The sequence below is a fragment of the Lytechinus pictus genome, chromosome 16 (genome assembly GCF_037042905.1).
Source record: "Lytechinus pictus isolate F3 Inbred chromosome 16, Lp3.0, whole genome shotgun sequence".
Lineage (NCBI taxonomy): Eukaryota > Metazoa > Echinodermata > Echinoidea > Temnopleuroida > Toxopneustidae > Lytechinus > Lytechinus pictus.
In genome coordinates this window covers 26882515-26907242 of record NC_087260.1, presented here as the reverse complement: position 1 = coordinate 26907242, position 24728 = coordinate 26882515, and the positions used below count along the sequence as shown (strand labels likewise).

Genomic DNA, 24728 nt, shown 5'->3' with positions numbered 1-24728 from the left:
CCCACGTGTTAATTCTGAGAGATGGGACGACCATAGTGTAATCTACACCATACATGTACATGTACATTAATCACAGTTTTTCTCTTTCAAAGTCAGTACAAACCACTTTTAAACAATGCTTTTTTCCATGGGATCTCGCATTTACAAGTTCAACTGTTCTATCCATATCATTCCCTCTTGGAATTCATCGTTCAGTTATATATTTATTTCATTTTTCAATTATACGGCCTGTGATGTCTTGTACGTCTTCAGTAAGAAAAAAAATTTGTTGACTCAAAATCCTCTCCTTGGCAGTGCATGTATTTTTTAAATTTAAGAATTGGAAGAAAATAATAATATGAGTAAACAATAGATTTCAATGAATTATGAATTATATTCATTTGGACTATTGAAGATATAGAATTAACACTGGCATTCCATAGTGGTTTGGATTAAAATTCTTATGTAGTCAGTTGTTAATCATCAGAATACTACCCATTTATGATTTCCCCACCTTTACAGTGATGACATGCCCGGCATTGGACTTACCACCCAACTCCATAGCTATCCCAAGCTCGTGTTCTACCAGTAATCTAGTGAATGGTGGAACATTCTGTAAAGTCACATGCGGTCGAGGTTTCTCCGGATCATACGTACGAACCCGGTGCGCCAACAATGGAACATGGACTCAGGATATCACTGGAGTACAGTGCAGAGGTAATAAAACATGAATAATCATGTTATATTGCATTGCTCAGAGTTGGATAACAGAATTATTTCACGAGTTGGAGATTATTGCATGAATCAGAGATGAGTGCAGTATTGAACCTGACAAATGGGTATTTATGGTTTCCCATGAAGGAAAGCCATCCAATTTGATGATCATTATTCATTGGACTGTGCAATATGGCACATTATTGCACAACACATTTGTTCATAAGGGGAAAAACTGTTAGATTTTGACTCATTTTGCAATACACTCTGAAATTGCAAAGGCTAATAATTCAGATAAAATTACCAATTTTTAATGCACCACCCTGTCCAGGTAGCAATGCACTGTATAGGTAGCAATTGTGAAGAATTCTATATGCCTAGTTTCTTCATTTTGCCTCCGACGAAGATTCTGCTAGGATCGAAAGCTTAGGCCCCTTTTTTACTTTCTAGTTTCTTCAATATCAGGCTCTTGGAGCTCACTTCAAATGTACATGTATATATATGTATATATGTATATTCCACAACAATTTCGATTCATGCAGTGAAAGCATTAAATTCACAATGGAAAACTCAAAGAAGGAAATAAATTTTCTTGATGTATCCGTTTCTATCGACCATGAAACGAACACTTTGAATACACCGTAAGCCAACTCAATTGTCTTTAGTCAGATGCTACGCTTTTGCCGTATCATATCTAAGGAGGATGAGTTTGACAGAGAAGCCATTATACTAGGGAGACAATTCATAAGGAGAGGGTATCCTCCCAAATTGATTTCAGAGACTATTCGGAGAATAAAGAAGAAATCTCGTAAAGATCTACATGTACTTAATAAGGACAGTGTGGTCAATGAGAAGAAACGACTCCCTTTAGTGACCACTTTCCATCCCGATACCAAGAAATTTGTAAAACAGGTATGGCAGGAATGGTCAACATTGGCTCTAGATCCCAAGCTATGGAAAATAGTCGGAGAAAACCCTCTTCATGCTCAGCGTCAGCCTCCCAATCTGAGGAAATTGCTCGTGAGCACTAGACTCCCGACACCTGAACATCCAAGAGGTAACATACCTTGTGACAAACCCAGATGTCAAATCTGTAAACACATCATTACTGACACCATAATTAAAATTGCAAATAATGTTACTCTGCACCCGCAGAGACATGACTGCGATGCCAGTAACGTGCTTTACTGTTTGCTCTGCGCACGCTGCCCCCATGCAATCTATATTGGTGAAACCAGCACAAAATTCCGAATGCGCTTCAATAATCACAAATCATCTACAATGTATTCAGAAGAAACGTACCGACCTTCCTGTTGCCAGACATTTCTGCCTTCCTGGACATTCGTTAGCGGATGTGAAAGTGTGCATATTTGGGGGAGGATACAAATCAGCGGACAAGAGAAGAACCGCTGAACTACGAATGATTGTTAAATGTATGAGCTTTGAGGGTGATGGTATGAACAGAGATCTTGGATTCCTAAGCGGATATTTATTCTTTCGTTAGTTTTGAAAAATTACTTTGACAAGTGCCACGATGTTTGGTATCGTATCACACAGGAATTTTTCTTATTACTCAAAAATACCTATTCGTACTTAATACTTTTCGGGGAGAATCATTTTCTCCTAACCAATTTGATCTTCGTTCTATCATCTCATCGCTTAATTTTCTTATTGTTACGTAACGAGTAATGTTATTGCGCAATATTTTCTTTTCTTTCTTTATTTTTTCTTTACTGTTACGTAACAATGTGATTATTACAAAATAGCGTTACTATGAGTTGTTTCTGTGAAGGGCGCGCATCCTCAGCCAGTCATCATAGCAACATCTGTCTGAGGATGCGCTCTCTGATTGATACCACACATTGTTAAACTCCTGAAGAAGACGGAGGACCGTCGAAAATTCGAGTAAACAATAAAACACTTTATTGGCAATGAAAGCATTATCTTCAGCATTATTTTGTTACCTTACAGAAGCCAATACGTGAATCTTTAAGATGTATATACCGGTGTATATATATATATATATATATATGTATATATATAGTGTGATGATAAGTTTACTTCTACCAATCGCTGTTGAGTTGTGAATATTAAACATAATGGGATGAGGCGGGGCCAACTCAACAGATGACGCAGGACACCATTATTTGCTTTAGCTAAAGCAAATAATGGTGTCCTGCGTCATCTGTTGAGTTGGCCTCGCCTCATCCCATTATGTGTATATACATATATATATACATGTATATATACCGGTGTATATATATATACAGTGCGTCCCACAAAAAACGAAACCGAGATTTATCGATGATTAATCATAACTTAATCACAAACACAATAGACAAATGACCTACCATTGTAAAGCTTAGAATCTCCTCTTTCACCTGAAATTACTTAGATTATTTCTCATTCACGCATGAGTGAGCAAAAACAATTTGAAGAGGGGATACCAAAAAGTCATTTGGCGGGCTGTATCTGAGTTTCAAAAAGAAAACCACATTTTTAAGAAGTTCAATAGCTGCTCTTTAATTTGATACCTCAATTACAGAAAATGGTCAAGAAATAACAAAGTTCTGGTTATTTAAAATAAGGCTTAATTTTCAATAATTTCATAAAATGAAGAGGTTTTACAGGCTAGCGTTCAAACTCATTCGACACTCCGTTTTGTTGACGATCAGCCATGCATTAAGTCTTTTGTTAACCATGCGATAGCTTCTGTGGGAAACCGGTGAAAACACGTTTATTTCATGAAATTATGGAAATACAAGCATTGTTTCGAGGGAACATACATTTTTTAATTCTTGACCATTTTTTGTGATTAAGGTATCAAATGAATAACCAGATATTGAACTTTTTGGCATGTGATTTTCTTTTTGAAATTCAGATACACCCCGCCAAATGAGTTTTTGGTATCCTTTCCTCAAATTGTTTTTGCTCACTCATGCGTGAATGAGGAATAATCTAAGTTATATCAAATGAAAGAGGAGATTCTAAGCTTTACATTGGTAGGTCATTTGTCTATTGTATTTGTGATTAAGTTATGATAAATCGTCGCATAATCTCGGTTTCGTTTTTTCTGGGACGCACTGTATATATATATATAATATCTTATTTCAAGGTCCCTGACCATGGTATTTCAATTTGCTCCCAAAGCAGCCAAGTTTACTTTCATATTTTATAATATCTTTAGAATGAGTAAAACAGAATAAAAACAACATACTACATGTACCTAGCTCATTCCTCTTCATTTTTCCCCCCTTTCAGATACAGCCCATCCTGTATACTCCTATTGCCCTCCGGGAATGACCGTATCTCTCCAACCGGGAGCCAACACGGCAGCGGTTCGATGGAGACTTCCTGTCCCCACTGATAACGTTGGTAAGAACCTTTCAGCCTTTTTAGTGCCAGAAGGGCTAAAGTGTTGAAAGGAGGGGATTAACTCCTATGCTTTCATGCCCATTTAACCCTCAAGCATCCAAACCCGCGGAACCTGGCCCTTCTCATACTTACAGACCCCCCCCCCCCTGTCTATTTCAATAGACTTGGTAAATGTGCATAGTGTTGATACCAGATAGGATTCTGCTTATACAAATATAGGTGACACCAACAGATATTTATATTAATTAGAATAATGTCGAAATGAGAGCAATAGTGAAACACCTCCCATTGAGTTAATATACAAGGCTAATACTGTCATTAATAGGACCCCCCTAAAAAAAGTGTATGTCACCATTCCACTTGTTAACTAGATGTTATGTATGCCCTAAAAAAGGTTCTAGTATGAAGTAGGATATGTAATAAATATGTGTTTTATTCAATAAATTTAGTGAGTTAACATGAAAATTTATTTTATGTTGACTAGCTCATAGGTTTTATTACATTTTCTCTGGCGACAATTTCTCTGCTCTAAATTCCACACACTAATTGAATGACCAACTTCAACCCTGGGTTTAACACCCTAAACCTAACATAAAACCCTATTGCAACCCTACATCTTAGACAAAATAAAGCCCAGAGCAAATGTGGCACCGACTAATAATGTATGCTATCTACTCGAGATATGAAATCATTATTATACAGTTTTCATAATTTCTCTTCCATTATGAACTTTTAACAAAGAATCATTTTTTTTCTTTATCCATTTTATCCTCTTTGTAATATTTACCTTCATATGTCATTCATTTAAAACCAGAAAGGCATTAACTGTCTCCACACAATTGATTTGCTAGTTATCTACTCAAGATATGAAACCATTATTGACCTGCCTTGCAATAATGTTATTATACATGTATGAGTTCATGTCACAAACCTGTGACATCATAATGATGTAATTACCTCATTGTTACACCACAAGTTGTATTGAATGATGCTACAAGATTTTTTCAGCACAAAACTTTGGCAGGCTGTTTAATTTGTGCTACTATTTTGTAGACCAGACCATTTGGCCAATTTTTATTGTCTTATGATAGAAGGTTGCTTTCTTTCCGTCATAACTTTTTATGCTTAATATCTCATTGAATTTTAAACCCACCACATTGCTGAATCTCCATTCTAAGATTTGTTATGCAATCTCATAACAAGCCTTTAATATCTACTCAAGATATGAAGTCACTATCCTTCTGGCTTTTCTTTTTTCATTGTTTGCATTTTCTCTCTTCCAGCTATTTATTTGTAATACATGTATCTACCTTCATATTTCATACAGTCAGTCCAAGAAGGGTGTTGACTGGATCACAGCACACAATGCACTTACTATCCACTCAAGATATTAACTCACTACCCTGTGATTATTTCTCTTCTTTCCTCAACATTGTTAAATAAAGTGCTGAAATAAAAATTCTTTTTCATCTGTTTTGTTTTATCTTTGACCTGCCTTTATATTATGTACAGTCAGAAAAAAAATGGCGTTAATTCGATCATAACGCACAACTTTATCATATTATACTTGAGATATATAATCATCATTCAGCTGGTATTTATTGTCCACAAAGTATTAGAAATAATTCATTTTTAATTTTTTCTATATTTTCATCTATTTTGATCTTATATTTATTTTTACTTTTCAGAATCTGTTAGGAAAGTTTGCTTACTTAGTATTCGGGAAATGAAATCATTACCCTTCTACCATTTCTCATCTATGTATATTTCTTTTTCTAATTTTAATGCCCATGATGTTTTTGTACTGTTTGTCCTGTTGACGATCTGCTCGGCAAATCAACTTCAAACTTGGGTCATCCTTGATCATGGGAGGGGGGATGATGTGATCAAAATTTTGGTGGTGGGGGGGTTTGAGGTCAGAGGTCATAAAGGAGATCATATACCTACGTATAACTTGTTCTTGTGATGACTGAAGAACTGTTTCAAGGATCAGCATGTGCCCCCGGAACTTCTTTCAGAGAGAACAAAACAAAAATTTTCCATTTTTATTTACATTTCAAAAACTTAAATGTATGTCTAACTCCCTTTTTGTCTTGATTATTTTCCAGATGCAAATATTCCTTCTCCATTCTTTCTAGAAATGTTTTTCACTGTTGGTTAGTGATCTATTCAATAGGTCTGCTTTAAGAATTGCTTCCCTGTGAAATACCATGAATCCTGTTTCAATCCAAATGCTGATTATTCTATATGAATGTATGTTCTCCTTCTGTAGGTGTTGTAAATACCACGTCACCAGGTGTATTCCCTCCCGTTCAGCTTGCTCCAGGCACAGAGCTCTTCACCTACACGGCTACAGATGCACAGGGCCTAACAGGAACATGCAGCTTTGATGTCACTGTTGTTGGTAAGCAAACTAATCCTGCCATTTAACATAACTTTACAGATTAATATGAAAATGACAAAAATCCATATTTCATTGTTCGAAATGGAAATCTGAGAACAGAAATATTCTGAAAATTCATTTTTCCCAATTGATCGTGGGCCCGGCGGCCGCTGTGCAGCGACAGATCGACGAGGCTCTATCCCTTAAATGTTGAACGCCAAACAAGGTAGCATCAACTGCCATCTTTTTACGTCTTTTGGTCCCACGCGACCAGGGTTTGAAGTCCCGGTTGTGAGACAGACGCTATACCAACTGAGTAATACACCGGTTGTTCAGAGACTTATGAGACACATTGTATAGGTAGTGTTAAACCTCAATCGAGTTCAGGCTGTGTTTATCTCCTTAAATTGCTGATTGGTTTACACCTGCTTTGTCTACTTTCCCTTTTGAATCATTCCATCGCTCTAAGTCCAATCCTAGTTTGTCTACAACTGGTTTACTGGTTGACTTGCCACTTATAGCCAATTTACCATTTTGTCTAATTTTCAGCATTGGCTATGATGTCCATTTCATCCAATTTCCTCTTGGTCTAACATTACCTAGTCTATATATGGTTAGATGATATGTTTATGAACCAAATTCTCTTTTGACAAAGTAAAAAATAATAGTAGAAGGAGTGGAAGTGAGACTAACTGGGCATTATACTATATTAGAACAAATAGTAAATGTTGGACTTCTGAAAGCTTTAAGCTGGATTCTAAATAAATGCGAATATTGTTTACTATCCTTTACCAATCCAAGGTCTTTTTTCCCATTGCAGATGCTGAGCCTCCTGTAGCTTTGAATTGTCCTGGTGAAGATGAAGTGATCATCGTCCAGGCAAACGCGATTCCTGTGCGGGTGGATTATACAGCGCCCTTGTTTACAGACAACGTGGGCATTGCACAGTAAGTCCTAGCCATCTGATTAACATTGGCTTGCAAATGTCTCGTTTACAAAAAAAAAATCCTGAGCTGTGGTGTGTATTGTATTTGATATTTTTCATATGGATAAAATACTCCACTTCAAAATATCACACTCTTGCAGACAATTTCATGATGTCCGTGACTGAAAAATGATCATTTAATTTCTCTGATCTGGGCTCCAGCTGTAAGACATGTTAATATATATGGAATAAAATTGGGATGGTGTTTCTGGTCCACTTTTTTTTAATGACTGAATAACGATTTTCAGAAGGAATTTTTTTCAGGCTTCATTTTTCAACATATCATAGACACAGGTATCAAACGGGACCTAGCAGCTCACATAAACAAAATCAAATTGATTAAGCTATATCTTTAATAGGGGAAGTCTAGCCTGATGCCGTTCAGGTTTTTTTCATTGAAAGCAGGAAAGTGAGACAAAATATCAATGAGAATTTGAAGTACATCCATTGAAGAATAATCAAGTTATCTATTTAATACTTTTTGATTCTGTGATGTTACTTGTGAGCAGCCCCCCCCCCCCCCCATCTAGTAGGCCTAAAGATTCCACAAATTGTAATTTTTAATGGTTTTTTATGTCTAAATATCTTCTATTTTTCAAAGAATTATGCATAAAACTGCCTCATGAAAAGGATTTCAATAAGTTCTCATTTCTTTTTAATTAAGTGAACGGAAGGTGCAGTGGTATTCACGCTATCGATGGCAAGACAATTTTGCTTTTGAATGGGGATACACAGAACTGAACTTCATGGCTATGGACACCGCTTCCAACACAGCTAATTGCAACCTGAAATTTGAAGTTATACAGTGTAAGTACAAACCTTTTGATGTGTAGATTAGTTGAATAATCAAGCATTTTTCAGACCAGAATGTGCGAAACATGTTCTTTACATCTTCTATTTCCAAGTCAAACTGAATGAATTGGACAGATTCAACAGTATTTATTTTTGTCTTTATTTCCAGCTACGGAATGTCCTGAGCTGGTAGCCCCGCCCAACTCCCAACTGACCTGTGACGAGTCAGGGTCGGTGTGTCGTCTCGCGTGTAATGCAGGTTTCATACAGGCCAGTGAGGATATCCAAATGGTCTTCAGCTGCCAGAGTAGTGGATTGTGGAATAGCAGTACAGAATGGGATAAGAATCCTTTCCTACCAGTATGCACTCGCAGTATGTATCATTAACTCAATTATCACTCACTCCAAACTCAAATGCTTCTCAATTAAAACTCAAATGCTGTTAATCAATTCAAACTCACATGTTGCTCAGTTTAAACTGAGCAGTTTAAAACCAGTATGCACTCTCAGTACATATTATTAACTCAAATATCACTCACTCTAAACTCAAATACTTCTTAATTAAAACTCAAATGCTAATGTTACTCAATTCAAACTCACATGTTGCTCAGTTTAAACTCAAATGCTTAATATGCTACTGAAAATCAAACTCAAATGGTAATCGCTTCAAATTCAAATTCTGATTTTACTCAATTCAAAGTCAAATGTAAATGGCACTCCATTCAAAATCAGATGCCAAAGTTATTCAATGAGCTTATAGAACTCAAGTCAAATTTAACTCAAATCTCAAAGGTTACTCCTTTGAAAGTCAAATGTTTCTGTTAAAGAAAAATGAATAAATCATGTGCTCATTTTAATTAATTCAAATTCTTATGTTAATGAATAATCAAACCCAAGTGTTGATGATACTCAATTGACATTCAAATGCCAATGTTAATCTCTTCGAACCCAATTACTGATTTTACTCTCAAATCCTAACGTTGCTCAATTTAAAATCAAATTCAAATTTGACCATGAATTCAAATGTTATTCAATTTTTCTAATTTGAAAGTCAAATTTAAATATCCACTTAAGTTGGTCAGTGCATGTGTTAATGGCAGCCCATATTCTGATGTCTAGTTCAATTTGGGCCATGGTCTAACTGTGCGCCAAATTTATGGGAAGCTGATTTTTTCTTATTATTTGTATTTTGTTTATGTTTATTATGCTCTTTCCTCATACATTTAATAGTGAAGAAAACTATGTTGGTCATCATTTCAAGAGTTATGAATGATTTCACTGTCAAAAGAGCTGATAAATTGAACATGTGTAGCTATATGTTTCACAGTTGGCTTTCCATAGTTAAACGACAAGTTTTTGCCAGGATATGGCTGGCATAATGTGGCCCCGGGGGGTCACTCTCCACATGGCCTGCTATGCACCCGCGTCCAGAAAAAGCGTCGAAAAGGGTCCCGTTTCAGGCACTCGGGCGGCGTCGACGTCTTTGGCAAAAAGGGTTGCATTTCAGCACCATTCGCTCGTAAATCGCCGATAAGGGTAACCTTTTCTTTCTCTCTTCACGCTGTTTAGGGTTGCTAATTTGGTTATGAAAATTATGCGGGAAATTATGCCATTTAGGGGTGCAAATTTGAGGAGACCCAGGAGCAGACATAAGCCATAAACACCATGAAAGGCGATTTTAAGGGATACAAAATAATCCTCCCACACGCCGGCGCGGCCAGAGCAGCACTTATGAGAGCATGGACCTATTACTATTAGATCCATGATGAGAGTTACCCCCCATACAGTTCTAGCTAGTCTCTATACTTACTAGGCAGCATGCGTTACCTACACGCCCACAGGTATAACATCGATTTTGATGTTTACGCCAATTAGGGTATCAAATTAGGGGATTTCCCTGTTCACGCCGTTTAGGGTGGCTTTTCTCATGGGTTACGCAATTTTGGGTTGCAAATTTACTTAATGTCATTACGCCATTTAGGGTGCATTTCTGAGGTTGGTGGGTAGCAGTCCATGTGCAGAGTGACCCCCCTGGGAATGTGGCCTTGAGGCCGGCTTTGGTTACATTCCTGTACTGACCACATAGAAACGTTGTTAGCAATATCAATGCGCTAACAGAGGCCCTGTTACAACCGGTTATGTGGCAGTGATGCCTAATGTTACAACAATGCATTACTTACTGGCCCGTGGAAAAAACGTTTTGGTACTCTTTTCTTCTTTTTTTCATTTCTACTTTTCATATTTAATTATTCAATTTCAAATTGTATTTTTGTATTTACATTGTACAATTTTTGTATGTTTTTATGGGCAAATGAATAATAATAATAATGAATAAATATTTTTACTTCACAATCCTGAAGACAAGAAGAACACACTTGTCGAAACATCGAGTTTGGGTGGTCATTTTCAGGACCAACATTTTCCCAAGAAAGATACATGGTGTACCGTGAAACCTACTACACTATTCTTCTTCGTGATGGAAACCTTCAGAAGTTATATACTTCACAATCTAAAAATGTGAGTGAGCCTACTGTTAACGCTCTCTTAGGCTATCAACGTTTCTGTGCAGCCGGCACAGGTCTTTAACAGTGTTTCTGTTATGTAATGTATTTCAGGACAAGTTGCTTCTTCTGTGACATGGGATATGACTGCTGACGTGGTATTCACCCTAGATGGACGCTGTCCGACAGAAAGAAATGATCTCCAAACAAGTTTTGAGACCCTCTTCCAAACGAGTAGTCTGTTTGTAAGTACAATGTATACATACATGTACCTGCCAATCATTGCTATACAAGTTCACAGTTTCATTTTATTTCATTCTCCATATAAAACATACAAATACAATGTTATGTTCAAATTTGTAATACATAATCAGTAATAATAAATAATTCACAAAAATACTTCTGAACATTTCATAGTAACAGGGGCCAACAAAAAGTAATTACATGTAGCCTTATGAAATGATGACCCTTAATTACATGTATAACAAAATGTTAGATAGCAGAATATTAGATTCAAACACTATAAAGAAATTAATTTGATGCAAACATCAATTTAACTTTTAAATGGTCTGTTCACCACCAGTAATTAATTTATTTTGAAAAAAAAATTGTGAATTTTATTTTTTGCTGTTTAACCTAGTAACCGATCAATTGTGATTCATGACCCTACTTTAATTACTTGACGAATTATGAGACACGTAATTCTATTAACTTAATTAGAATAATTCTATTACTTTTGCATGAAACAGAAAGCATGTAGCCGTGAGAACTCTGTCAGCTGCGCACTCTCCGACATATCGGTGTCTTGCCGCTCAGATTCATCCGTCCCTGCTGGAGGACCGAGAAGAAGAAGAAGAGAGAGTCCTCCAAGGACCGTCGCACCACCGCCAGATACAGCTACATTTGCTCTAAGGATGACAACGACAAGGTATTCACTTACTAATGATTTGTAAATGGGCAATTCCATGATATAATCAACCTTTTAGGGCACCCGACCCCCCGTTTTCTCCTTCCATACTTTACATGTAGTTTGCTTCATGAACTGCTTTAGTCATGATAATTTCAGAGTGTTTAAGCTTTTCACATGTACTGTAAGACAGAGATAGATCATTTTAGGAAGTTCCCTTCTGTAGGGACATACATTGTGGGACATAGGCCTACTTTATAGGGACATAAAAATGTATGTACGTTCATGTGCTTTATGCAGTTGCACAGAATTTGAATTTGAATAATTCCTGTTAAATGAAGAACACATGGTGAGTTAGTTTGCACGGCTTTACTCTCTTTTGATTTTTATGCCTCTGCCCACTTGAGATGGTTGTTGGAAGCATTATTATTCATCCATCCACAAACTTTTTGTTCAATAACTGAAGAACTCGAACTGTTTGATGGATTGATTTAAAGTTAGTATGGATATCGAGTTGTGATGCGATTATGACATCACCAGCTCTATTATTTGTATATAAGCCAGGATGTGCATATAAATTGTAATATTATTATATAAACCTTATAGTTGTGCCTGCTCTTCTTTCGAATGTTATTTCTTTTTTTGATGTAATGCAGTGATGTATCATCGGTTCCAAGTTTTTTCAGTAACTACGACACAAGCATAAACAACATGTGGAGTCAGGATGATGTTTCGCTCTCGCTTCCGAATAGCGTGACAGCAACCCTTGACCCCGCCCGATCCGGGCTTGGGGATTTCATGCCCATCTGTGGGCGTGGTCAAGTCGAAGTCAACAAGCTTTGTGGTGAGTTTTTTTTTTCTTTCTTGGCAGTACTCGGTGATCAATGTGAACAGGGGTAATCTCACTGGAGTACTCCTGACAACCCACAACTTGAGTCCTGGCTGCTTGGAGCCTAGATCTTGATCCCGGGGGGGGGGGGGCACTCGACCAAAAAAGTGGTAGGGGTGTGCCGCGGGCGAGACAAAAAACGGGGGCCTTGAAGCGTGCTCATTGTAAAAAGGAGGGTCCTCGGAACGGGCTCGGAACTACAAATATTTGTGAAAACGGGGGTCCTTGGAACGGGTCGCCTGCGTGCGAGTGCGTATGCATCCCTATGGAACGTACATGCAGCTAGCCCGGCGGCACAACTGACGGGCGCGCTAGCGCAGAGGCGATGGTCGGACAGCGAGCTGCGGCCGCTTTTCACCAAAATTGCGACCGGAACGGCGTAACGGAAAATATGCGAAGCCCTGGAGCGGAAGTTTTTCCTCTTTTTTTCTCGAGAAGAAGAAAATGCCATGCTCTGGAGCGGCTTTCTTTGTTCTTTTTCTCAATAAGACAAAAATGCTATGCCTCGGAACGGAAATTTGAGTGTAAAAATGGGGGTCCCCTCCGCGGCACATACCCACTATGCAATATATACTGAGTGCCCCCCCCGGGATCTTGATTTCCTTATGCCTGGTTCACGTACACCTTCACGCTTCAAGCTGCGCATTGCTGCGTTAGATGAAAGCAGCAATACACAGCAAACTATACGCAGCAAAATACTCAGTTGCAATCACAACTTAACTATACGCAGCAAAATACTCAGCTGCAATCACAACTTAACTATACGCAGCAAAATACTCAGTTGCAATCACAACTTAACTATACGTAGCAATATACTCAGCTGCAATCACAACTTAACTATACGCAGCAAAATACTCAGTTGCAATCACAACTTAACTATACGTAGCAAAATACTCAGCTGCAATCACAACTTAACTATACGCAGCAAAATACTCAGTTGCAATCACAACTTAACTATACGCAGCAAAATACTCAGTTGCAATCACAACTTAACTATATGCAGCAAAATACTCAGTTGCATTAACACTTTTTGCCTATGGGCTCGTCAGACAGGGTTCCCAGCCCATCAGGGAAATCAGGGGAAATTATTTTACTTTTTCCATCAGGGAAAAATCAGGGAATTTTATAAAAAATACCTCAAATCAGGGGAAAATGCATCCGAATGAGGGAAAAATCAGGGAATTTTGATTGGCCCAAAAGTCAAAAGCACGGTAGTCAATCAGACTCTGTTATATTTTGTTGCATATCAAAACAACATCCATTGAATGACTGGTTATGGTGTTTTTTTTAGTGTAGCCTCTTTGACTGCAGTACAATTTTTATACTGTAGTCAATGTAATTTGAGCACTAACGCTGCTTTATTGCCTGTGTAAGCTGCTTGTGTTTCTCGTCCTTGCTCGTGTGGATTTTGCTTGCGTTCAGTTACGGGTATTTGAAAAAATGTCAAACTACCGAGTCAGAATGCAAAGCCTCGTATTGACCTCGTATTAGTTGAGTTCATTGTGTTGAGAAGCATTTGACTTTTGTTTGTGTGCCTTCAGGCATTCCGCAGCTGAATGCAAGTGCACAATGCAAAGGTGTGAGCCAGGCTTAAATTTCTGTTGAAGACAAGATGATCTCTTTTGAGTCATTATCATTATTATTATTATTATTGTTATTATTATTGTAACTATCCTTATCTTTTTTGCATTACAGAATACTGTCCTCCTGGCACTTTCAAGAACTTGAGGGCGCCCGTCTGTGAGCGATGCCGTAAGGGATCCTATCAGAGTCTGATGGGGCAGACGACCTGTATACGTTGTGCTGACGGAAAGAGTACCCGAGCTACTGGTGCATACAGTGCGGACCATTGTGAAGGTGATAAAACTGTATAGTTTGTAACAATATTTACTAGGAATAAATGCATAGCACTTTCCACATCAGGGCCTCATTTCATAAAAAGTTGATATGATAGAAACTTGTGCTTGAATTTCAACTACCGTGGCAACAGTGAAAGTTCTGCTCCCTGATTGGCTCTTCCAAGGTAAAGTGAATGTAATTCAGCATTTGGCTGCTATTTTCAGTGAATATTGAAATAAATAAACCATTCAGTCAATCAATCAGTGAAAGTTGACATTCTAGCAAGTGTTGCAGCTATCAAAGCAATTCTCTATGAAATGGGGCCCTGAACAACTTATCTAAGCGGTTTACAGATGATATATTATTACCCCAGTCATTAGATACAGGTCTGTTCGCATAGGGTGGATGCACACAATCTGCACTAGTTCTAGGGGAGTATCCCAGCAGTGGCTTGTCATGACTCTTATTGCTAAGCCTATGAAACCTGGGGGCCGTTTCATAAAGTTGTTCGTAAGTTAAGAGCGACTTAAAGAACGACTGGTAAACCTTTCTTACGCGCTAATAAACCATTGCCAATGAGAGTTTTGGTGTATGCAATTTACCACAAGAAATGATCACCAGTCCTTCTTAGAGTCGCTCTTAACTTACAAACAGCTTTATGAAACACCCCCCTGGGTGTAGAGTGGTCAAGTGTAAAATTATGCCTTGCCAGTAGATGCTAATGAAAGTACAAGATGCAGAATTCTGTATTTCTAACAACACAGAATACTATGACAAAGTAGTAAATTCTTGGAAATATAAATTCTATAAATAATTTCTTTTCAGACATGTGTTTGGCTGGGACGTACTCCTACCTTGGTCTTGTACCCGACTGCTTGCAGTGTCCTCGAGGTTCCTTCCAAGAGAACAGAGGGCAGAGAGGCTGTGAACCTTGCTCGGGTAACACTACAACGTCTGGTCCTGGAGCTTCCTCTTCAAGGTCATGTATAGGTCAGTATATGGCTTAAAGGCCCCCTTCTGAACTCTTGTTTAACTTTAAATGTGGTATAAATCTGTGGTTTAATGATGAATAGCTAAATGTGATACTGATCTTAAATAAATGTTCATTTCATCTACTCCATTTCGCAGTACCTACCTATCAATTTAACCAATGCCATTCTATCGCAAATAAGATTTCTATTGCTGGCAGCATAAACAGTGAACCCCAATTGTCTTCACAGCCACCAAATTGTTGAAAGTGCCATGGAAAGATAATAAAAATTTTTTCTTAAACTATAAAGTTGGTTGATCTTCAAGTTTATCTTTTATTGAACATAGTTTATATTTTGAAAGGAATAGACTTTGTGAAACAGAATATGGTACCATATAATATTTGGAGATCAGTTGTCTGAGCATTTTGTTCCATAAAATCAGATCACAAAATTTCCTTTACTTAATTTGGCAAATTTCGGTCCAAGCATGGAGACAATATGACTTTACCATACAAGGCAAGACAAAGAATATAGGTCAACTTGCATATGTCTACCTTCCGCAATTCAAATATTCACCCAAGTCAAAGCAAATTTTATACCAGGGCACTGTCTTACAAAGAGGTGCGATTGATCCGATCAACCACAACTACAGACGGCCAGCAACATTGTTCAAAATATTTTCTAAATATGATGCATATGCACACATTCATCATTCTCTTGAAGATTCAGTGTGGTTCTCTTTTTTTTACTTAGAAGACTGTGCAAATTTCCTGTAGAATTATGGTGTGGATGGATTTCCGTAAAGTTGAGATTGATTGGATCAATTGTAACCCTTTGTAAGATGGAGCCCTGGATATGCAAAACATGTGTTGTATACCTCTTCGTAGGAAAAAAAAGCATCCCTAGATGAACAGATTTCTGTGATCTCAAAAGATTTGACTTGGATGAAGTTATACCTTTATACAGTCAGTAGGCATTTCCCAAAAAAAGTGACTCCTTTCATCCGATTGATATTCATGACTAGAGAGGTTTTGCATATTTAACCCTAATAGGATGGGGGGGGGCTGATTCATAACTGGGGTTGTAAAGATTATGTCCACTGTATTTGGAAGAGAATGAATGTTAATCTATGATCATGCTATAGAGGTATGGAATTCCCCCATTATATTTGAAGTCAAATCTACTTTAAAGCATGAGATAAGAAACATAAGATTAAAAAAGATGTAATATAAAGGATTAAAAAGTGCAATCCAATGTATTATCATTATCGATATTTATATGAGCAAGCAATCATTGAACTGATTTACAGATCCTGCTGATGTGACGTCACCACGCCCTACAACAGAAGGGGATGATATTAGCGGAGAAGTGACCCCGACAGATTCTAATGCACAATCGGAGACCACTCAACCCGGTAGGTGAATCTGGGGGTCTGTTTCACAAACAGAAGTGCAATTCTAAAAAAAAAGTGTAACAATGAATAAGATGATGATGATGATGATGCACAGCATTTGTATAGCGCCATATATCTGTCAAAGACATTCAAAGGCGCATTGGAGGAGCCAGCCAATCTGGGTCGCCTAGAAGGGCGCGCACACAGAACTGTGACACGCAGGTCTCTCCTCCCGATAACTGGTTGGGGAATGCAGGTGGACCACTACACCGGGGTTTCCCCCTACTCTTATTCGAATAGTGCAGTGGGTTCTTAACGTGCAAAGGTGGTGATTCTCCTCTACACGGGGCCTCCATTTAACGTCCTATCCGAGGGACGGAGTGTTTTCCACTGGAACATAGCCTGCATCTATGAAACAGGGGAGAGACATTTACACACAACGCACTGGCTTCAGTCATCCGATTCCCACCAAATTTGGGTTGTGGGGGTTATTCATCATGCTCTACCAAAATATGGAATCAAAAACGCTGATATGAAAAATGTGAAAATTGATGACGTCACACTTCAGTACTCTATTCATTTTTAGCACTTTCTCTATCAGTTTTCGCATATGAACAATATAATTCAGATGAAATATACATGTACCATCACTCTCTCCTCATAGGAACCTTGAGCATCAAGTCGTCTCCTGCCATCATGGTAACTGATGGCAAAGGTACTGTAACCATGACAACACAAACAAGAGGGCACCCCCATACACCGGGAAGGAAGACGGGAGAAGTAAAGGGTGGATTGGGTCATGGGGTGGTCATCGGTATCTGCGTTGTTCTTTTCCTCTTGATCGTTATCATTCTCGTGATCGTTGTGGTGCTGTGGAAGCGACGTTCTGATAAGTGAGTAGAAATTAGGCATTGAAATTTTTTTGATTGTCGTAATAACGGGGAAAACATTAGGGTCGGTGGGTTAGTCAGTGTTTTTTGGATGTATGATAAAACTTGAGCTCCAATAGACAAATTAGATTGAGGGTTGATCAGGCACAATTGTTATCTTATATGTTCTACCATGCCATTCACATTCACCAACTTTTATAAACTTATTTCTAATAAAAAATGGGAAGCAGCATTTACTAGCATCAGATTGGTCACAGCAAACAAAGTTTGTATATATATATATATTTCTTAACTTTAACCCTTAACAAAGTTTGTATATATATATTTCTTTTTTTTCTTTAACCTTAACTCTTAACCCATTCTTTATTGAATTATTTAAAGTGCCAATTCGGTGGATTCACAATATGGTGCACCATGTATCGGTTGCAGCAGACAGGCCGAAATTTGCAATGCCTCATGGGAAAAAAATTGACATCTGTTGCACGTGCTAGTACTAAAGCGCATGCATGCATTCGATTATTCAGCACTGGCTGACACGGTTCGACCGGATATACTGTTTACTATTGCCCAGGAGGTGTGTTAATTGAAATTTTCCTGCATATTTCTGTGCGAAACGACCGTTTTAGGTGAATTCCTGCCACATTTTTGAAGCATCACAGACACATTACTGTCGACCGCGAAGTTAGACAATTGGCCTGTTTGCTGCAGTCGATAGGTGGCGCACCATCAAATCCACCGAATTTCTGCAGGGGAAAGTGATGTCTGGTGGTGTGGCCAGTGATTTTGTTATGTGGACCCCTAAAAATCATAGAAAATACCCCCAAAAGAGTGAAAAAAATATGTACATACTCTGCTCATTATTATTGCATAAAAATATATTATTTATTGCTGAAAATAAGTTGAAGGAAAAGAAAAATCATTAAAATCCATTACTGGCAATGTGATTGAAATATTGAAATATTGAAATTTGATAAAGATAACAATAACAAACATTAGGTCAGCCGCTGGTGAAAACTCTTTTAGTATAGTGATGATGATGTTGATGATAATGATCTTGATGGTGATGATATTGATGATGACGATGATGTTGGTGATTATGATAATGGTGATAAAGATGATATGGTGAAGATGATGGTGGTGATGGCGTAGATGATGTTGATTATGGTAATGGGGATGTGGTGGTGATGTGGTGAATATACTCTAGCCTAGATACTGTCATCAAATGCAAGAAATGTAACCAATACAAATTTTTTCGCCTCCTCAGCATTCCAATGATAAAATTAACCAACATCAGTTCATCTCCCGATGAATACACTGATGATGAGGATGATGGTATTGTTGGAGATGGAAAATATCATCAGATGCAGGAGATGGATCATTTTGATCTGGAACATTTAGCAACTTACGGAGATGAAGATACACCGCAGGGTATGCCAGTTTTTATTTATGGGTAATAGCTTTAATTGAGCGTGGATTATTATTTGCTGATTTCAGACTTTGTGAAAAACACTTGAAATATCTGCAATAGAGACATCTTTTGGGGAAAGCAACTTGATATACCAGTGATTTCAGCTAAGCCTGCTTAGCCCTAAATTATTATTTTAAAAAAATGCTGAATTGTTGAGAAATTAGCAAATAAGCATCGCATTCCCGTCAGATGTCGGTCCTTTTTCAAGCAATAATGAAACATGTTCCCCATGACTTAGATATCTTTGGTTGACTGGATTTTCAGCTTCACAAGTAGTTTACATGAAGAGAAGTGTTCAAAGAAATAGGCCCTTTGCCCCCACCCCAGTTCACTGACAGTCTATCTTGTCAAAGATGTTTTTCTAGTTCATTTAAAATAAATATTTTATGTATTGTGCTACCATTCCTGTTTCTATCAGTTCAAAATTATCCATGACGAAATACCTCCGTTTGAGAAGGCTATACCCCAGATCGTTTTCACCAATTCTCTTCTCCAACCACTATAATCCCGAACTGCATGCCCCCAAGCAAGAAATTTAAGTATCAAAACACCTGTTTCTTGACCTCGGTCTGAAGATAACGCGACAGCCCAGCACAGCAGGGGGTCACACACGATGGATTGCAACGTGTCTAAGAGCCTGCTATGGAGTTCCGTGTATACACGCGGTGAATGCATCGTGTGCGCAGCGCTTTAAGGGCAGTCCCTGCATGCAAAGCATAACCTAATTTTTATTCGCTTATTTTCCTTATTTCGAGGTCGATTTTCTTCGTTCGAAATTGAAAAAGGACTAATATTGGATGTCTGAATACAATATGCCTTTGAAAACGTGATTAAATATCGAAGACAATAATTTAATTCCGAAGTTCCTTCTTCAGGCAGAGAAGTCTTACGTAATAGCACAGCTGTTGTTTATCATTTCGTCCTTGGCTTTACTGGCCAGTGGAGGTGAAATTGAGACAACGGGGATTACCTGGCCAAGATGGGTTTATCGAGGCTTGGAAATGTTCAAATGAGAAATGAGAGTTTCAAACAAAAAATGGGGTCTATTACCGCAGTTTGCGACCCCAACAGCGGTGAAACCCCAAACGGTGTATTTTCGTAATGCCCTAGAAGCAACCCCAGTAAAAGCAACTTTTAGAGTCTATTTCAAACATATCAGTCTGAAATGCCCTTGACCCGTTTGTATTTTCCACAATGTTGCTTGCTACACTATCTATCCTCTACCTGAAAATTTGCACATATCTGTTCTTTCTTTACAGCCAAGCGGAATAGTTTCAGCAATGCCCTTTTTAAATCGGAGGATCAGGATCACCCGGGGGACGATGCTCCAAAGGAAAACGTTCAAGTCTGGACGACATTCGATGAATCACAGACATAATCCTGCCATCAATAAAGCTATAACATGACAATAGAGATCTAATTTGATGTCACATTTTCTGTTGCATTTCATCTTTTTTTAATATCATATCTTGAGAAGAGCATGATGACAAGCATTAAAGGAAACCAAAACCAAAGATAAGAAGCAATCTTATTGGAAAAAATAAAACAAGAGGAACAATTTAAAACTAGTTTCATCAAAGTTGGTTGTGAAATAAGCAAGTTATGGGTGTTAAAAAGTCTTGTACTTTCTATGGGATCCTCAAATTGGCAAACATGCTCCAAAAAGGCTGATTTTGTTGACAACTCTCCATTTGTTTTGTACACATTTTTTCAGATTTTCCCTATCATCTTTAAAATTGCATATTGCCTCATTCTGAGCATAACCTGTCATGGGGAAAATATAATTCACCCTACATATGTCACGGTCTATGAGGCGCCGAACGTACCATTATTATATAGAACAATTATTTGTTATATAATCATTATTTATTAAATAATAACTATTATTTATATATAATTTACATTTTATTTGTAAATAACTACTATTATATAAAATATCATTTCTAATTATTTATATATAATTCCAAGTAATACTTCATTATTTGTAAATAATAATAGTTCGACATTCCATTATTTATAAATAATGATTATTTGTTTTTCATTATTTATAAATAATGATTATTTGTTTTTCATTATTTATAAATAATGATTATTTGTTTTTCATTATTTATAAATAATGATTATTTGTTTTTCATTATTTATAAATAATGATTATTTGTTTTTCATTATTTATAAATAATGATTATTTGTTTTTCATTATTTACAAATAATGATTATTTGTTTTTCATTATTTATAAATAATGATTATTTGTTTTTCATTATTTATAAATAATTTGTTGAGTTTTCCATTATTTATAAATAATGATTATTTGTTAAATAATGAAAACGTCTACTTCATTATTTATAAATAATTTTTTCGAGTGCACCATTATTCTCATTATTTATAAATAATCATTATTTAATGTTCGAGTTTTCCATTATTTATAAATAAAGATTATTTGTTAAATAATGAAATATCTACTTCATTATTTATAAATAATAATTTTGTTTCAATATCCCATTATTTATAAATAATCATTATTTATAAACAATTTTTACAGTTTGCCATTATATACAAATAATCATTATTTATATACAAATAACCATTATTTATTAAATAATGCCATTATTTATTAAATAATGCCATTATTTATTAAATAATGGAAAACTCGCTATAACATGCAAATGTGGGACCGCCCATGATATGAATATTCATGATGCGATTTCCTTTTTCGTGATTTTTCTTCACAAATTTTTGTCCATTTCCTCTTCATAATGACATTTCTTGAAGCAATTTTCTAGGGATATGGTCTGATTGTAATATTCTTCATTTTCTATATAACTTCGTCTTCGTAGAAATATCAAAAAGTGTAATTTTATACGATTTTTCCTACAGTTCACAATCCCCATAGGCGCGCGTGTACGGTAGGGACAACCGGTGAATCGACGGAGTGCTCTTCATCGAAATACTACGTTGGTTGGTCCCCGGAAGTGGCGGGCGGAATTTAGCCCGAATCCTCGATGGAAGTCGATCAAGTGCATATGAGCTGAGAGAGTGAAATATCAGTGTACTTGTACAGGCCCTTCTACTTTTTATAAATATTTCTTGTTGCTTTTTTTGTTAAGTTAATTTTTCCTGGTGTAGAGATAAGTTTCAGTTCTAATAATGCACTTCAAATACATTTTGGAGTGTCTGTTTGAGGCGTTTGGGGCGATTTCACCCTGGCCCCAAAATGCTCGCAACGACAATACGGGGGCATGATGACCCCTAAATTTTTAAAAACTTATTTTTCTATTGAAAATTATCACAAAATTCACCAAAAGTGTGCACGAAAGCCTTCGTATTTCACTTTTAAAACTCCGAAAAGTGCCCAAATGACAAGCTTGGTCGCTTCGCTGTGTCGCTTTCAACTTGAGAACGTTTACGCGTCTGCTCCCCCCCCCCCCTCCTCCGAAAGAAATTCTGTATACGGCCATGCTCTAAAGAGCCTGGCACATTGATTTATGTATACTTTCATTTTCATTATTTTTATCTCATTATCAACATGGCCTTACGCAGAATTTTTTCCAGGGGGGCCGGGGCCGGAGTATGACGCGCGTAAACTTTCTCCAAAAAATCTTGAAAGCGAGACAGCCACGGGACCAAGCCCAAATGACAAGCTTTGTCGCTTCGCTGTCTCGCTTTCAACTTGAGAACGTTTACACGCCCGGCGCGTCTGCCCCCACCCCCCGAAAGAAATTCTGTGAACAGCCATGCTCAAAAGAGCATATATGGCACATTGATTTATATGTACTTTTCATTTTCATTATTTTTATCACATTATCATCATGGCCTTACACAGAATTTTTACCGGGGGGGGGGGGGGGGGCAGCTAGGACGCGCGTAAAGTTTCTCAAAAAAATCTTGAAAGCGAGACAGCGACGCGACCAAGCTCAAATGACAAGCTTGGTCGCTTCGCTTTCTCAAGATTTTTATGAGAAAGTTTACGCGCGTCCTGCTCCCCCCACCCCCCCCCCCCCGGAAAAAATTCTGCGTAAGGCCATGATGATAATGAGATAAAAATAATGAAAATGAAGTATACATAAATCAATGTGCCAGGCTCTTTAGAGCATGGCCGTATACAGAATTTCTTTCGGAGGAGGGGGGGGGGGGGGGGGAAGCAGACGCGTAAACGTTCTCAAGTTGAAAACGACACAGCGAAGCGACCAAGCTTGTCATTTGGGCACTTTTTGGAGTTTTAAAAGTGAAATACGAAGGCTTTCGTGCACACTTTTGGTGAATTTTGTGATAATTTTCAATAGAAAAATAAGTTTTTAAAAAATTAGGGGTCATCATGCCCCCGTATTGTCGTTGCGAGCATTTTGGGGCCAGGGTGAAATCGCCCCAAACGCCTCAAACAGACACTCCAAAATGTATTTGAAGTGCATTATTAGAACTGAAACTTATTTCTACACCAGGAAAAATTAACTTAACAAAAAAAGCAACAAGAAATATTTATAAAAAGTAGAAGGGCCTGTACAAGTACACTGATATTTCACTCTCTCAGCTCATATGCACTTGATCGACTTCCATCGAGGATTCGGGCTAAATTCCGCCCGCCACTTCCGGGGACCAACCAACGTAGTATTTCGATGAAGAGCACTCCGTCGATTCACCGGTTGTCCCTACCGTACACGCGCGCCTATGGGGATTGTGAACTGTAGGAAAAATCGTATAAAATTACACTTTTTGATATTTCTACGAAGACGAAGTTATATAGAAAATGAAGAATATTACAATCAGACCATATCCCTAGAAAATTGCTTCAAGAAATGTCATTATGAAGAGGAAATGGACAAAAATTTGTGAAGAAAAATCACGAAAAAGGAAATCGCATCATGAATATTCATATCATGGGCGATCCCACATTTGCATGTTATAGCGAGTTTTCCATTATTTAATAAATAATGGCATTATTTAATAAATAATGGCATTATTTAATAAATAATGGTTATTTGTATATAAATAATGATTATTTGTATATAATGGCAAACTGTAAAAATTGTTTATAAATAATGATTATTTATAAATAATGGGATATTGAAACAAAATTATTATTTATAAATAATGAAGTAGATATTTCATTATTTAACAAATAATCTTTATTTATAAATAATGGAAAACTCGAACATTAAATAATGATTATTTATAAATAATGAGAATAATGGTGCACTCGAAAAAATTATTTATAAATAATGAAGTAGACGTTTTCATTATTTAACAAATAATCATTATTTATAAATAATGGAAAACTCAACAAATTATTTATAAATAATGAAAAACAAATAATCATTATTTATAAATAATGAAAAACAAATAATCATTATTTGTAAATAATGAAAAACAAATAATCATTATTTATAAATAATGAAAAACAAATAATCATTATTTATAAATAATGAAAAACAAATAATCATTATTTATAAATAATGAAAAACAAATAATCATTATTTATAAATAATGAAAAACAAATAATCATTATTTATAAATAATGAAAAACAAATAATCATTATTTATAAATAATGGAATGTCGAACTATTATTATTTACAAATAATGAAGTATTACTTGGAATTATATATAAATAATTAGAAATGATATTTTATATAATAGTAGTTATTTACA

The 24728-nt window shown here is 36.8% G+C and overlaps 1 protein-coding gene across 1 annotated transcript in view; it reads left to right on the top strand.

Moving 5' to 3' along the window:
* Positions 1–20621, top strand: part of LOC129279442 (sushi, von Willebrand factor type A, EGF and pentraxin domain-containing protein 1-like) — a 78853-nt gene extending 58232 nt beyond the window's left edge. The window contains exons 30-44 of the mRNA XM_064111244.1: positions 502–696; positions 3955–4068; positions 6341–6472; positions 7272–7398; positions 8101–8243; positions 8398–8601; positions 10844–10974; positions 11479–11657; positions 12293–12480; positions 14221–14382; positions 15190–15354; positions 16645–16749; positions 17393–17621; positions 18883–19046; positions 20346–20621. Coding sequence (XP_063967314.1) covers positions 502–696; positions 3955–4068; positions 6341–6472; positions 7272–7398; positions 8101–8243; positions 8398–8601; positions 10844–10974; positions 11479–11657; positions 12293–12480; positions 14221–14382; positions 15190–15354; positions 16645–16749; positions 17393–17621; positions 18883–19046; positions 20346–20464 — 2357 coding nt within the window. The 3' untranslated portion in view covers positions 20465–20621. The remainder of the gene's footprint in view (positions 1–501; positions 697–3954; positions 4069–6340; positions 6473–7271; positions 7399–8100; positions 8244–8397; positions 8602–10843; positions 10975–11478; positions 11658–12292; positions 12481–14220; positions 14383–15189; positions 15355–16644; positions 16750–17392; positions 17622–18882; positions 19047–20345) is intronic.
* The last annotated feature ends 4107 nt before the right edge of the window (positions 20622–24728 follow it).